The sequence below is a fragment of the Macaca thibetana genome, chromosome 8 (assembly GCF_024542745.1).
Source record: "Macaca thibetana thibetana isolate TM-01 chromosome 8, ASM2454274v1, whole genome shotgun sequence".
NCBI classification, from domain to species: Eukaryota; Metazoa; Chordata; class Mammalia; order Primates; family Cercopithecidae; genus Macaca; species Macaca thibetana.
In genome coordinates this window covers 50,660,361-50,675,089 of record NC_065585.1, presented here as the reverse complement: position 1 = coordinate 50,675,089, position 14,729 = coordinate 50,660,361, and the positions used below count along the sequence as shown (strand labels likewise).

The following is a 14,729-nucleotide window of genomic DNA, read 5'->3' as shown; positions in this document are numbered from 1 at the left end:
ACTCAAGAGAAATGAAAACATGGCCAAGTATGGTGGCTCACGTCTGTAATCCCAACACTTTGGGAGGCTGAGGAGAGGACTGCTTGAGTTCAGGACTTAGAGACCAGCCTGGGCAACAAAGGCAGAACCCATCTCTATAAAAAAATTGAAAATTAGCCAGGTATGATGGCAAATGCCTGTGGTCCCAGCTACTAAGGGAGACAGAGGTGGGAGGATCACTTGAGCCTAGTAGGTGGAGGCTGCAGTGAGCCATGATGGTGCCACCGCACCCCAGCCTAGGCAACAGGGCAAGACCCTATAGAAAGGAGGGGAGAGGACAGGGAGAGGAGAGGGAAAGGACAGGGAGAGGAGAGGGAGAGGAGAGGAAGAGGAGAGGGAGAGGAGAGGAAGAGGAGGGAGGGAAGGAAGGAAGGAAGGAAGGAAGGAAGGAAGGAAGGAAGGAAGGAAGGAAGGGGGGAAGGGGGGAAGGGGGGAAGGAGGGAGAAATGAAAACACATATCCACACAAAAATTTATACACAAACGTTCATGAGCATTATTCATAATTGCTAAAAAGTGAAAACAACCCAAATGACCATTAACTAAAGAATGAATAAAATGTGGTATATTAAAACAAGATTATTCAGTGTGGTAGGCAGAATAATGGCTCCCAAAGATGTCCACGCCCTAATCCCCAGAATCTGTGAATGTATTGTTATGTGGTAAAAAGAACTTTGCAGATGTGATTAAGGACCAGGACCTTGAAATGGAGAGATGATCCTGGATTATGCAGTTGGGCCTAACCTAATCAAATGAGTTCCAGCTGCAGAAAACCAAAGAGAAGAAAACATGAGAACTCAAACATGCTTCCCTGACTGTGAAAAAGGAAGAAGGGCGCCACGAGCCAAGGAATGTGGTGATCTGCAGAAGCTGGAAAAAGCTAGGGAACAGATTTCCTCTAAAATCTCTAGAAATGAATGTAGGCCCCTTGCCATCACCTTGATCTTAGATCTGTGTTGAACTTTTGACCTACAGAACTATAAGATAATTCATTTGTGTTGTTTTAAGCCATTAGATTTGTGGTAATTTGTTTCAGTGGTAAGAGAAAACTGATATTTCGGCAATAAGAAATAAATTACTGATAAAAAGTTTCTTTTGGTGTCATGAAAATGTTCTAAAATTGACTGTGGAGATGGTTGCACAATTCTGTGAATATACTAGAAACCACTGAGTTGTAGTAAGTATGGTATTTAAGTTATATCTGTATTAGTCAGTTTGCACTGCTATAAAGGAATATCTGAGGCTGGGTAATTTATAAAGAAAAGAGGTTTATTTTGGCTCACAGTTCTGCAGGCTGTACAGGAAGCATGGTGCCAGCTTCTGCTTCTGATGAGGGCCTCCAGAAGCTTATAATCAGGGTAGAAGGTAAAGGGGGAACCTGAAGGCCGGGCGCGGTGGCTCACGCCTGTAATCCCAGCATTCTGAGAGGCCGAGACGGGCGGATCACGAGGTCAGGAGATCGAGACCATCCTGGCTAACACGGTGAAACCCCATCTCTACTAAAAAATACAAAAAACTAGCCGGGCGTGGTGGCCGGCCACTGCACTCCAGCCTGGGCAACAGCGTGAGACTCTGTCTCAAAAAAAAAAAAGTGGGGGGAACCTGTGTCTCAATGGCAAGAGGGAGAGCAAGAGAGGGAGTGGGGAGATGCCACACTCTTTTGTATCATGTGAGCTCAGCGAGAACTCACTCATTACCATGAAAACAACACAAAGCCATTTATGAAGGAACCATCCCGTATGACCCAAATATCTCCCATTAGGACAACCTCAAACACTGGAGGTCATATTTCAACATGAGATTCTGAAGGGACAAATATCCAAACTCTATCAATACCTAAATAAAGCTGTATTTTAAAAAGGAAAGAAAGAAAAACCTTATTAAGAAAAAAAAGCCTATGTTTTCTCCTTACAGTGTGCCAGAATTTTTACATTGGTAAGTGCTAAACAATCTACTTGGTAAAGAAATATAGGATGAAACAAACACATACAGACCAAAAAAAGCAGAGTCAAAAATTAGAAGGTTTTTTCAACAAAAAAAGATACCATTAAAAACCAGGCAAAGGCCTTAAATAGACATTTTTCCAAAGATATATAAATGGCCAATAAGCACATGAAAAGATGCTCAGCACCACTAGTAATTAAGGAACTACAAATCAGAACCACAGTGAAATACCACTTCGCACCTACTGAGATGCCAATAATAAAACAATTTTTTAAATGGAAAATAACAAGTACTCCTGGGGATGTAGATACTACAACCATCACACATTCCTGGTGGAGATGTAAAATGGTACAGCTATGAAAAACTGTTTGATGGTTCATCAGACAGCTAAACACAGAATTACCACATTACCTAGCAAATTCATTTCTAGTTATAACCCAAAAGAACTAAAACAGGAACACAAACAGAAACTTGGATGCCAATGTTCACAGCAGCATTATTCACCATAGCCAAAAGGTAGAAACTGCCCAAGCATGCATCAGATAGATTAATGGATGGATAAACAAAATGTGGTAAAACCACATAATGATTATTCAACCACACAAACAAATTTAAGTTCCGATACACGCTACAACATGGATGAACCTTGAAAACATTACGCTAATGGAAATAAGCCAGACACAAAAGGACAAATATTGTATGATTCCACTTCCATGAGGTACCTAGGGCAGTCAGATTTATAGAGACAGAAAGTACAATAGTGGCTACCAGGAGCTGAGTGGAGAGAACAGGGAGTTAATGTTTAATGGGTACAGATTTTCTGTTTGGGGTAATGAAAAAGTTTTGGAAACAGATTGTGGTGATGGTTACACAACAGTGTGAAAGTTATTAATGCCACTTAATTGTACACTTAAAAATGGTAAGATAGCAAATTTTACGTTATATATGCTTAACCACAATAAAAAAGAAGAGGGAAAAAATTAATAGACTTTAATCCCTATAGCATAAAAGGATCAGGGAATTGCAGAGTAGTAGGTAGCGTGAATTCTCCATTTTATACGCCTTCTTTATACTTTATATACCTTTCATATATACTAACACCTTTGATCTTAGACCTAAGACCAAAACAATCCTTTTTCTTAATAGTAAATGAGACACATTAAAACTGCTTCCAGTATTCACTCTTTTTTTTTTTTAAGGGAGGATGGAATCTTGCTCTGTCACCCAGGTTGGAGTACAGTGGCATGATCTCAGCTCACTGTAACCTCCACCTCCTGGGTTCCAGCAATTCTCCTGCCTCAGCCTCTGGAGTAGCTGGGATTACAGGCGTGCACCACCATGCCCGGCTAGTTTTTGTATTTTTAGTAGAGACGGAGTTTCACCATGTTAACCAGGCTGGTCTCAAACTCCTGACCTCAGATGATCTGCCTGTCTTGGCCTCCCAAAGTGCTGCGATTACAGGCGTGAGCCACCGCACCCAGCCAGTATTCACTTTTTATAGATAAAAATGAGAACAAATGTTTGGAATAGTGATACAAATCATTATGTGTCTTTTCTCTTTAAATCACCTTAAAGAAGTTTTCACTTACTTATGTACTAACTTTAAAAAGAACACCGATTAGAATCTCCACCCCTTCCCTCAAAGAGGTACTTACCATCACCAAAAGTTTATTTTATAGACCCAAGTACATGTTATTCCACTGACTGATTGAATGAGACAGGGTCTTGCTGTGTTGCCCAGGCTACAGTGCAGTGGCACAATCACAGCTCACTGCAGCCTCGACCTCCCAGGCTCAAGTGATCCTTCCACCTCAGCCTCCTGAGTAGCTGATACTCCAGGTGCACACCACCACACCCCGCTAAATTTTTATTTTTTGTAGAGACGGCGTCTCACTATGTTACCCAGGCAGGTCTTGACGTCCTTAGCTCAAGTGATCCTCCTGCCTCTGCCTCCCAAGGTGCTGGGATTACAGGCATGAGCCACTGTGCCCATCCTGTTATTCCTTTTAAAAAAAAATTATGTAATCTTCATTTCCAAGGTTTTCAGAAGATGTGTTCAGAGATACTGAAAATTCCAACAGGCAGAAAATACTGTTAACTCTTTAAATGGCATTTTCTTAAACATACATGCTTTTCTATATTATCTATATTATAAGCCCTGTTTTGTCTTACCTCAAATAGTTTTATATCTGGATTCAGTTTTGTAATCTCTTCATTCAGACCTGGATTACTTCTTCCTGGAGGTATAAATTTTGGTTTTTTGAAGGAATTTCCCTGCAACTGACTTGGCGCTGCAGATCGTCTCATATTCAGCAGTGGTGACCTGAAAAATACCCAAAACAGTAACTATCTATGAATCTAATTACAATCACCCCCAAATATAAAAATAGCTCAAAACTACAACTGAGACGCAGCAGGAACCCCTCTTAGGGGCATGCCTGGCCCCCCAAGCATAGAAACAAAGGAAAATCTTCAGTTCCTTCAAAGGAAATTCCAGGCACCTAGCTAGCCCTGAGAAGTATATGAGCAATATGATTAGCAAGAAGGTAATAGCTTAAAATAATGGTGAGGGAAGTTAGAGTAACAAAATGTTTGGTTCCCTATAGAAACTAAAGGTAACATCTTAACATATGTCCTTGAGTTGTTTTTCAGAAATCCAGACCCCCACCAAATGTGTCTACTGACACACACACCTCACATTAGGGGAAAGAGGACTGAACTCTGCTATTCTTTTTTCTAAATTTCTTATTCAGAGGCCTGGAGGAAGTCATACCCACAGGCCAGAGCTCAACATTCCTTTCTGCTGACCCCAAGTTTTTAGACAAAGCTTCACTTCCTTAACCAATCCCAAATCAGAGAATCTTTTAATACACCTATGACTCGTAAGCCCCCACTTCAAGATGTCTCGCCTTTTTAGGCCAAATCAATGATGCACTGATTTATGACTTTGCCTGTAACCTCTGCCTCTCCATCTTTAAAAATGCTTGCATGTAAGCCATCACAGAGTTTGAGTCTTAACCATTAGTTGCCCACTTCTCCTCGCTTGGCACCCTGCAATAAATGTCTCACTTTCTCTTGCTGCAAATCCCAATGTCTGCAGACAGCTTTGCTGTGCCAGGCAGGTAGACTCAAGTTTGGTGTGGTAATACAGCCATGACATATGTAAAAAGGTAAAAGGGGCCGACGTGGTGTCTCATGCATGTAATCCCAGTACTTTGGGAGGATGAGGCAGGAGGATGAGGCGGGAAGATCCCTTGAACCTAGGAGCTTTGTCTCTATTAAAAATAAAAATTAAAAGAAAAAAGATAAGAGGAGCTTGGTGGTGCATGCCTGTAGTCTCAGCTACTCGGGAGGCTGAGGTGAGGGGATCCCTTGAGGTCAGGAGTTCAAAACCAGTCTGGGCAACATAGCGGCAAGACTTCAACTGAAAAAAACAAAAATAAAACATAAGAGAATAAGCCTGAGAAAACAACTTCAGGCTGGGCAAAGTGGCCCACATCCTTAATCCCAGCATCTTGGGAGGCCAAAGTGGGAGGATCGCTTGAGCCCAAAAGAGCCCATCTCTTGTTTTTTTTTGTTCTAAAGAAAAAGAAAACAAGTTCAATAGCTAGTAAGATTTTAGTTTTCATCAAGGGCTATTGAAAATAATTTAAGATTTAAATTGAACGGTGATATGGTTTGGCTGTAACCCTACCCCAATCTCACCTTGAACTGTAATAATCCCCACGTCAAGGCCAGGGCCTATTCTCATGGTAGTGAGTAAGTCTCACGGGATCCTATGATTTTATAAATGGGAGTTCCCCTGCACAGACTCTCTTGCCTGCTCCCATGTAAGATGTGGCTTGCTTCTCCTTTGCCTTCTGCCATAATTGTGAGGCCTCCCCAGTCATGTGGAACTGTGAGTCCATTAAACCTCTTTCCTTAAATTACCCAGTCTCAAGTATGTTTTTATTAGCAGTGTGAGAACAGACTAATACAAACGGTGTAAATTTAAGTATATGTCAATTTATCAAAAATTTAAGTATAATCATAGTATCTTCTTTAAAGCAATTTAAATAAAAATTTCAAAATATAAGGAAATACAATTCACATACAAATATCAAACATGTTGCTTTTTTTCTATTCCACTAATCCATAAACCACATGAGGGTAGCAATCTCATGCTTGTTTTCTCCACCAGTAATCACTATAATGTGTCTGGCAACAGTGACAGATACATTACCATCACTAACAAATATTTTGAATGAATGAAATCTGATAATTTAAAAGATATTTTTATAATTCAATTTGTTTTTACTATCCTATTTCATTTGAAAACAGTGGAATTTTTAAAAATATAAATCAAGAGACTAGAACCAGGTTTCCCAACTTTTGCTCAATCTTATTTCTATGAGGACTGGATAGGGGAACAGATAGAAAACAAGGACATTACATACATACATCATGTTTCTGCAATGGATAGTAGCAAGTACTCCAATTCAAAACAGTACCACAAAACACTATTTAACATAAGCCATCAGCAAGGATGAACATGACTACCAACGTTATCTGTTTCACCCAGAAATTCCAATTCTGGCAACTTAACCTAAGGAACTATCAGAGATAATACTAAGTAACCATATATAAGAATAATCAGCTGGGCAGGACACAGTGGCTCGAGTGTAATCCCAGCACTTCAGGAGGCCAAGGCAGGTGGATCACCTGAGGTCGGGAGTTTGAGACCAGTCAGGCCAACATGGCGAAACCCCGTCTCTACTAAAAATATAAAAATTTGAGGCCGCGTGCAGTGGCTCACACCTGTAATCCCAGTACTTTGGGAGGCTAAGCTGAGCAGATCACGTGAGGTGAGGAGTTCAAGACCAACTGACCAACATGGAGAAACCCTGTTTCTATTAAAAATACAAAATTAGCCAGGCGTGGTGGTGCGTGCCTGTAATCCCAGCTACTCGGGAGGCTGAGGCAGGAGAATCACTTGAACCCAGGAGGTAGAGGTTGTGGTGAGCTGAGATAGCGCCATTGCACTCCAGCCTGGGCAACTAGAGCGAAACTTCGTCTAAAAAAAAAAATTAGCCAAGTGTGGTGGTACATGCCTGTTATCTCAGCTACTCAGAAGGCTGAAGCATGAGCATCGCTTGAACCTGGGAGGCAGAGGTTGCAGTGAGCCGAGATTGCACCACTGTACTCCAGCCTGGGTGACAGAGCGAGACTCTGTCTCAAAGAAAACAAAGAAAGAAAAAACAATAATCCTGCTAGTATTAATTACAGTAGGGGGAAAAAGGAAAAAGAATGTCTATAATGAAGTACAAGATAAATTATGGTACACCCACACAACAGAACACACTGTCTTCATATACCACCAAAATTGAGTCAGTACTATTCCCCAAGCTAGCCATGTTCTCTTTTTCTCTAGGCTTTGAACAAACTTTCTCTTATATAATGTTGGGAATGCTTTTTCCGACTTTTCTTTGCCTGATTAATTCTACCTTATCCTCTAGAAGTCTTAACCATGAGCCCTCTTCATCTCCTCCCAAAGACTGGACCGGAGGACCTTTCTGCATATGCACTACCCAAGCACTTTTCATACTGCAATGAAATTTGCCCTATCATTCCCCCTGAGCTATTAACTCAGGCATGAAATCTTACATACAATTCATCACTATATTGCCAGTACCAAATACGCAGAAGGAGTTCAGTATTTGTTATATGAACGATACCATTAATTGGGGCAGGGAGGGGGCAGGGAACAACACTTTAAAAAAATGTTTAATGACATGAGAAATATTTTTTGATAAATCAAAGGAAAAATGGCGACAAAACATGTCCAGTCTCATTCTAATTTTTAAAAAGAAAAGAAAAAGAAAAAGGATAACGCGTATATGTACATTTAAAAGACTAGAAAGCAAACGAGCATGAGAGAACTTGTTTGAAGTGACAGAAATAATCTATATAAGATTGTAGTGTGGTTACAGGAGTATATATACATCTGTATATCAAAACATCAAAATGTACACATCTAACTGCACACTGTAAATTATACTGCTATAAAGTAGATATATATGTCATATATTAAAATATACAATTGTTTTTTAAAAACTAGAAAAACACATGCCACAATATTAACCGTAATTATTTCTAGGTCTGGTTAGAATAACCAGTAATTTTTATTCTATTCTGAGTTATTTTCTGTATATTTCAAATTTTTTACAATGAAAATATTACCTTTGTAATAGGGAAAAGTATCATGAATTAGATTTTTTAAATTACCATATTTCATCAAATCTAAAATGCCATCAATTGTAAGATATACTCTTGGTTGTTAGTCCATATAAATGTTTAAAAGTAAATATTTTAAAAATAAAAATTTTTTTAGTTGTAAGATGTACCATTATTTTTTGTATCCAAGAAAAAAAGTGTAGCCAATTAAACTATGATACACTATCATTGATGGTTAGACATTTCCTAATTTCATCAATGTTAAAATGATGAAACATGTAAATATTTGATATACAACCAGCCTTTACATAGTTTGAGGAATGAGTAGTAGAGGTCACTCTCTTCCATTTCTTATTCAACAACAAAATAGATCTCTATTAGTATAATCTTTAATCTTAGAGCAAATTATGAAACAGATGGTTTTTGACGGCTTTAGAAGCAGTATTTGCCAATGCCAGAAGTAAATACAAATTCTGGCCAAACAAGTCATGCCAAAATAACTTCATTAAACTAATTTCCTTTTTATAATGGGTAAGCAGAATACTACAGGTCTCTAAATATATAATTGACACAAGTTTGAAATTGATTAATGGCAACTGTCACAAGAGGACATGGATGTTAGGCCTTGCATTTAGACTCAGTTACTTAATGGTCAAATGAAATAGAACAATAGAAGCTGAAATTTAAAACTACAGATTTTAGTGACTATAGTTCAACTGAAATAAGATAATGAGCCTTCTTAAACTAATAAATTCTAGATAGCATTAATAAAAATATGATGTCCACATCATTCTGTTCTCTACATTAATCAGACTCCCCTTTAATACTGTGAAAATTCTGACACTTTTTCAAAAGGAACACTTTAAAAAATACAGTAGTTAGAAACATCAACAGTAGAAATGAAGGAAACCAGAGTGTAGTTCAGATTCTGCTATTTCAGGGATGCTTAACTTTGGGGAAGCTATTTAACTCTCTAGACACCAATTTTCTCATTTATAAAATAAAGAATGAACTAGATGCTAAAATTTCTTTCAACACTAAATGTGAAGAATTACTACCCTAAACCCTTCTACATCTAATACATGATTTCTGATTTTTCAACCTTCCTATTTTGTAAACTAATAAAAATGATAATGCAAGCATACAAGCATCATCACAGAGCAGTGATTAAGAAAACAGACTGACTCTGGAGCCAGCCAGGCTGCCTGGCTAGAATCCAAACTGTGCTATTTACATATGACCTTAGGCACCCATCAAGACATTTAATTTGTTGATGCATTTCAAAGTAAAATGCAGAAATCAGTACATTTCCCCCCAAAAGAGTACCGCACCCTTATAGCTTTTTAAACTAGTTCTGTATGTTCATGTTGTCCTGTCCATAATTAATTAATTAATTAATTAGTGCTGTCTGAGCCCTTTTCCCAGGTCCTAGAAATAAAGCCATTTGGTAGCCCTGATGTGATGCTACAACTTCTGTAACACCTATTAGCTTCAGTCCTTCCAAGTAAAATGGTAAGGCCAGGCTGACAACTGCAATACACCAGATAGCCACAAGTACTTGGCACTACACTGTGGTAAATAAGAACACAACTTTGAAAGCAAATGCCTGAATATAAATACTGACACTTCCCAATGGTCTTGCACAGTTTACTTAGGCTCCATGTGTCTCAGTTTCCTCATCTTTAAGAGGGGGTACCATAATCATACTTACACACCGGACTGTTGGGAGGATTAAATGAAATATGTAAAGCACTTAAAACAAAACTTGACACATAAGCACTCAATGTTATCTGTAATATTACTATCTATAATTAGTATTATTGGAGAATAGAAATGACGAAGGTCCTGTGGGGGAGATAGAAAAGGGGTAGTTCAACATACAGGACAATGACCAGAATCTTTGGGTTCGTCTGGGCTTTAAAGAGAGGTATGTGCAACCATCAAACGTCTGGGATGCAAGAATGTAAGTAAACCAACTCTACCAAGAACCAGCAACAGTCTTTCCCTGCTGTTTCTGCTTTTCGACTTCCAACTACATTAAGTAGTAATTACCTCACTTCATGCCTTAAGTTGCTCCTTTGAGACTCCTGGCTATACAGATGGTTCCTAATTTAGGACGGTTTCACTTAGAATTCTTCAACTTTTAAGAAAGCCATAAGCATTTAGTAGAAACTGTGCAAGTAACCACATAACTGTCTGTGGTCATGATTTTGCCCAGCTGTAGATTAAGGTAAGTGTTCTGAGTATGTTTAAGGTAGACATGAAATCATGTCCTTTACAGCAACATGGGTGCAGCTGGAGGCTATTACCCAAAGAGAATTAAAGCAGAAACAGAAAATCAAATATTGCATGTTCTCACTTATAAATGGGAGCTAAACACTGGGCATTCATGAACATAAAGATGGCAATAATAGACAGTGGCGACAACTAGAAGGGGGAGGAAAGGAGGAGCAAGGGTTCAAAAACTATTGGGTACTATGCTCACTACCTGGGTGACAGGATCAATCGTATCCAAACCTCAGCACCACGTAATATACCGATGCAACAAACCTGCACATGTACCCCCAAATCTAAAATAAACCGCTGAAAATTAATTTTTTTGATAACAAAACTAGGCTAGGCCAAGCTTTAATACTCAGTAGGTTAGCTGTTTTAAATCCATTTTCGACTTAGGATATTTTCAACTCCGTAGTAAGTCGAGAAGCATCTGTACCTACCTAGAAAATCTTTCATAAGGTAATCGATTAAAAGATTTTAAGGAAATACAAGAAAAACCTGACCAGCGAGGAGGTAAAAGTCCCTAAAGAAGGCGTACCGACACTCTCCAGGGCGTTCGCGGAGCCTTCACCCCCTGTTGCTGGGGAAGGGGCTTCCCAGTGCAGGAGTGAGGGAGAGACCCAAACGCCACAGAAGCCTGAGCAAAGCGACAGCAGGGGCGGCCCCAGGGGCCACAGCCCAGAACCATCCCTCGCACACAAACGCACACCTCTACACCCCCACCACCCGCCCTTCGCTCCTAGCCCCCCGGGGCCAGCAGCCAGGGCGTCCCTCGCACTTCAGACCAAAGTTGCAGGCCCGCAAGAGGCCACTTCGGTCGCTCCTGCCTCCTTCCCTCCCTCCTCCCTCGGAGGCCTGCTCCGGCGCCACTCCCTGCTTTGTCCCGCACGAGCCTACAGGCTGTCGCGGCCTCCCGAGCTTCCCCCTCCAGGACGCACCGGCGAAAATCTGACAGAAACCACTGGCCCTGCAAAGAAGCACTTCTAGTAACCAGCGGTCCCCTCGCCACCGGAGAAGCTCAAGGCTCCCGCCTCGGCGAAGCCAATCGCGGACGAGCCCGGTGCGCGTGCGCACTACCTAGCCGCTGCACTGTCCAGTCCTGCCCTACTCTGATTGGACGACCCTATTGCATCACTGCGCATGTACCTTTGCGTTTCCCTTTAAAGGCTTCCAAGTTTGATTCAAGTTTACGGTTCAATTAAAAAAATACCGGTTTCGTGCCTACTTTCAGACACAGTGTAGATGCCGAGGCTACAGATCTCACCATCTGCGTGGATAAGTAATAAATAAGGTATGATTCGGTGTGTGCGATAATAGAAATGCGTGCATCGCAGAGGTATACGATATCCTATTGGTTATTAATTAATCCGAAAAAACATTGACCTAGTGTTGCCTGCAGGATAATTTTCAAACTTTGTTAGGTTCTGGGAATATAGAAATGAATACGTGATTATTAGGCTCTCAGAAAAGGGAAGCCGCCCCCGGACTTGGAAAAGCATTAAAGGATATTAAATAGGAATTCAATTATTTTGAATTCAATGAGTATTGAATTCAATGAGTATTTGCTTAGCACCTTCTAAGTGCTAGGCGATGACACAGTCAGCTATCCCTGAAAAATGGTATTAGAAAGGCTAATCTGAAAGGATAGAGAATGGCTAAAGGTTGTTTACTGAGTTTTATCCAACAGTTTGACAAAAAGTAAAAGCTAAAAAATATCAAGGGTGAAATGAAGATGTGAAACAGTGAGAATTCTTGGGCTGCTGGTAGGAGTGTAAATAGGTACAGCTATTTAAAAGAGTAATTTGAGGCTGGGAGCGGTGGCTCAAGCCTGTAATCCCAGAATTTTGGGAGGCCGAGGGGGGCGGATCACTTGAGGTCAGGAGTTCGAGACTAGCCAGGCCAACATGGTGAAACCCGGTCTCTACTAAAAATATAGCTGGTTTTGGTGGGGCGCGCCTGTAGTCCCAGCTACTCAGCAGACTAAAGCGGGAGAATCGCTTGAACCTGGGAGGTGGAGGCTGCAGTGAACTGAGATGGCGCCACTGCACTCCAGCCTGGGTGGCAGAGAGAGACCCTGTTTCAAAAAAAAAGAAGAATGTGCTCCTTAAGGAGCTTTTATCCTGGGGACTTTTTCCAGTCATAAAGAGCACCTCATAGGTTGAGTTGTGCTTTTGGCAGCTCCCGGAGCCAGGGTTACAAGAATTTGAAATGGGGACCTACCAAGGTTGGGCACCTTGGTAAACTGCATCCCCCTCGTCTTTGGACTGGGACACGTAAAGAGTAAGGGTAACCAGAAAACAAGCTAGCTCTCGTAGTGTCTGCAGCCTACCTTAATATCATCTGGGAAGTTCAGAAAATCTAAAACAGATTGGCTAAAGGTAGCCGGGACATTCCTCTTGCAGATTTGCGTCTGGTTTGCTTGTTCACTTCAGATCATTACTCACATATCAAGTAGTCAAAGGGCCTTATCTGACAGTGTGTTACTCTCTTGTCTCATCTTCTATCTCCCTTACCCTGTTTTATAGATTTTCATCACACTTTCCATTCCCTAACATACACTTACTTGTTTATTGTTTTTCTACTACTCTCAGAATATAAGCTACATGAGGGCAAGATCTTTGCTTTATTCTCTGCTGTACCCATGTGTTTAGAACAGTACTAGTCTTTTTTGCTTTGTTTTGTTTTGTTTTTTGAGACGGAGTCTCACTCTGTCACCCAACTGGAGTGCAGTGGCATGATCTTGACTCACTGCAACCTCTGCCTCCTGGGTTAAAGTGATTCTTCTGCCTCAGCCTCCCGAGCAGCTGGGACTACAGGCATGAACCTCCATGCCCGGCTAATTTTTTTGTATTTTTGGTAGAGACGGGGTTTCACCATATTGGCCAGGCTGGTCTCAAACTCCTGACCTCATGATCCACCCACCTCGGCCTCCCAAAGTGCTGAGATTACAGGCGTGAGCCACTGCACCCAGCCAGAACAGTACTAGTCTTACAGACTGCACTCAATAAATATTTGTTTATATTTATTTGGAGGCCAAGGCAGGAGGATTGCTTGAGGCCAGGAGTTTGAGAAAAGACCAGCCTGGGCAACATAGTGAGACACTGCCTCTTAAGAAAGAAAGCTGAAAGAAGTGTACACATGAACTCTCTGTTCTGTTTTTGCAAGTGTTCTGCAAGTCAAACATTAGTTCAAGTAAAAAGTTTAAAAAGACCAGGCATGGTGGCTCACGCCTGTAATCCCAGCAGTTTGGGAGGCCAAGGCGGACAGATCACTTGAGGTCAGGAGTTCAAGACTAGCCTGGTGAACATGGTGAAACCCTGTCTCTACTAAAAATACAAAAATTAGCTGAGCGTGGTGGTAGGTGCCTGTAATCCCAGATACCGGGCAGGCTGAGGCAGAAGAATTGCTTGAACCCAGGAGGCGGAGGTTGCAGTGAGGCAAGATCGTGCCATTGCACTCTCCAACCTGGGCAACAGAGCGAGACTCCATCTCAAAAAAAAAAAAGAAAAAGAAGTTTAAAAAACAAGATTTCCGTTATTCAACAAATACTAAACATGAAGTACTTGGTAATGCAAAGGACACCATAATGTGTAGTTCAAAAGTACTTTTCTGCAGAAGTGTATAGTCTGATTTTGGATTATCTCTAAAGGAAACTAATAAAATGCAATTTAGGCCTAGGTGTGGCAGCTCATGCCTGTAATGCTAGCACTTTGGGAGGCCGAGTGGGGAGAAATGCTTGAGTCTAGGAGTCCAAAACCAGCCTGGGCAACATGAATGAAACCCTGTCTCAAAAGAAAAAATCAGTCTTTGTCCAATTATGTGGATACATATATCTTTGGAAATGAATATATTGGTATACACCAATATATTGGTATTCATTTCATTTCCTTCTTCAATCATTAAATGCCAAGTATATCACCCTAAACATTTTTATAAGGACATTATAGTGTGCCTTGGGGTTAACAGTAACAAATATTGGAGGTAAAAGTCTCTGTAACTAACACATTAATTGGTTATTACTTATTGGTTGTAATAACACATTAATGTGTTAGTTACAGAGACTTTTAATGTTGAACTAACACATTAATTGGTTATTACTTATTGGTAATGTTAGTTAATTGGTTAAGCAGCATCAACATTATAGCTGGGGTGGGAGGAGTGGGGAGGAGAAAAATAATTTGGACACCTCCTTTTAGTCTGATTACCCTTCTTTTTCAGTTGTGATCCCACTTGTCTCCTAGCCATTACACTTGATCA

At 40.7% G+C, this 14,729-nt stretch overlaps 1 protein-coding gene across 3 annotated transcripts in view; it reads right to left on the bottom strand.

The window, feature by feature from the left end:
* The window catches only part of RAD54B (RAD54 homolog B), a 99,415-nt gene extending 87,883 nt beyond the window's left edge, over positions 1–11,532 (bottom strand). The window contains exons 1-2 of one of the 3 annotated variants that reach the window (XM_050800491.1): positions 11,411–11,532; positions 4,155–4,305 (exon numbers count right to left, since the gene is read on the bottom strand). In XM_050800491.1, coding sequence (XP_050656448.1) covers positions 4,155–4,289 — 135 coding nt within the window. In that variant the 5' untranslated portion in view covers positions 4,290–4,305; positions 11,411–11,532. The remainder of the gene's footprint in view (positions 1–4,154; positions 4,306–11,410) is intronic. The other 2 variants (XM_050800489.1, XM_050800490.1) reach the window with 2 other exon arrangements.
* Positions 11,533–14,729: the final 3,197 nt, after the last annotated feature.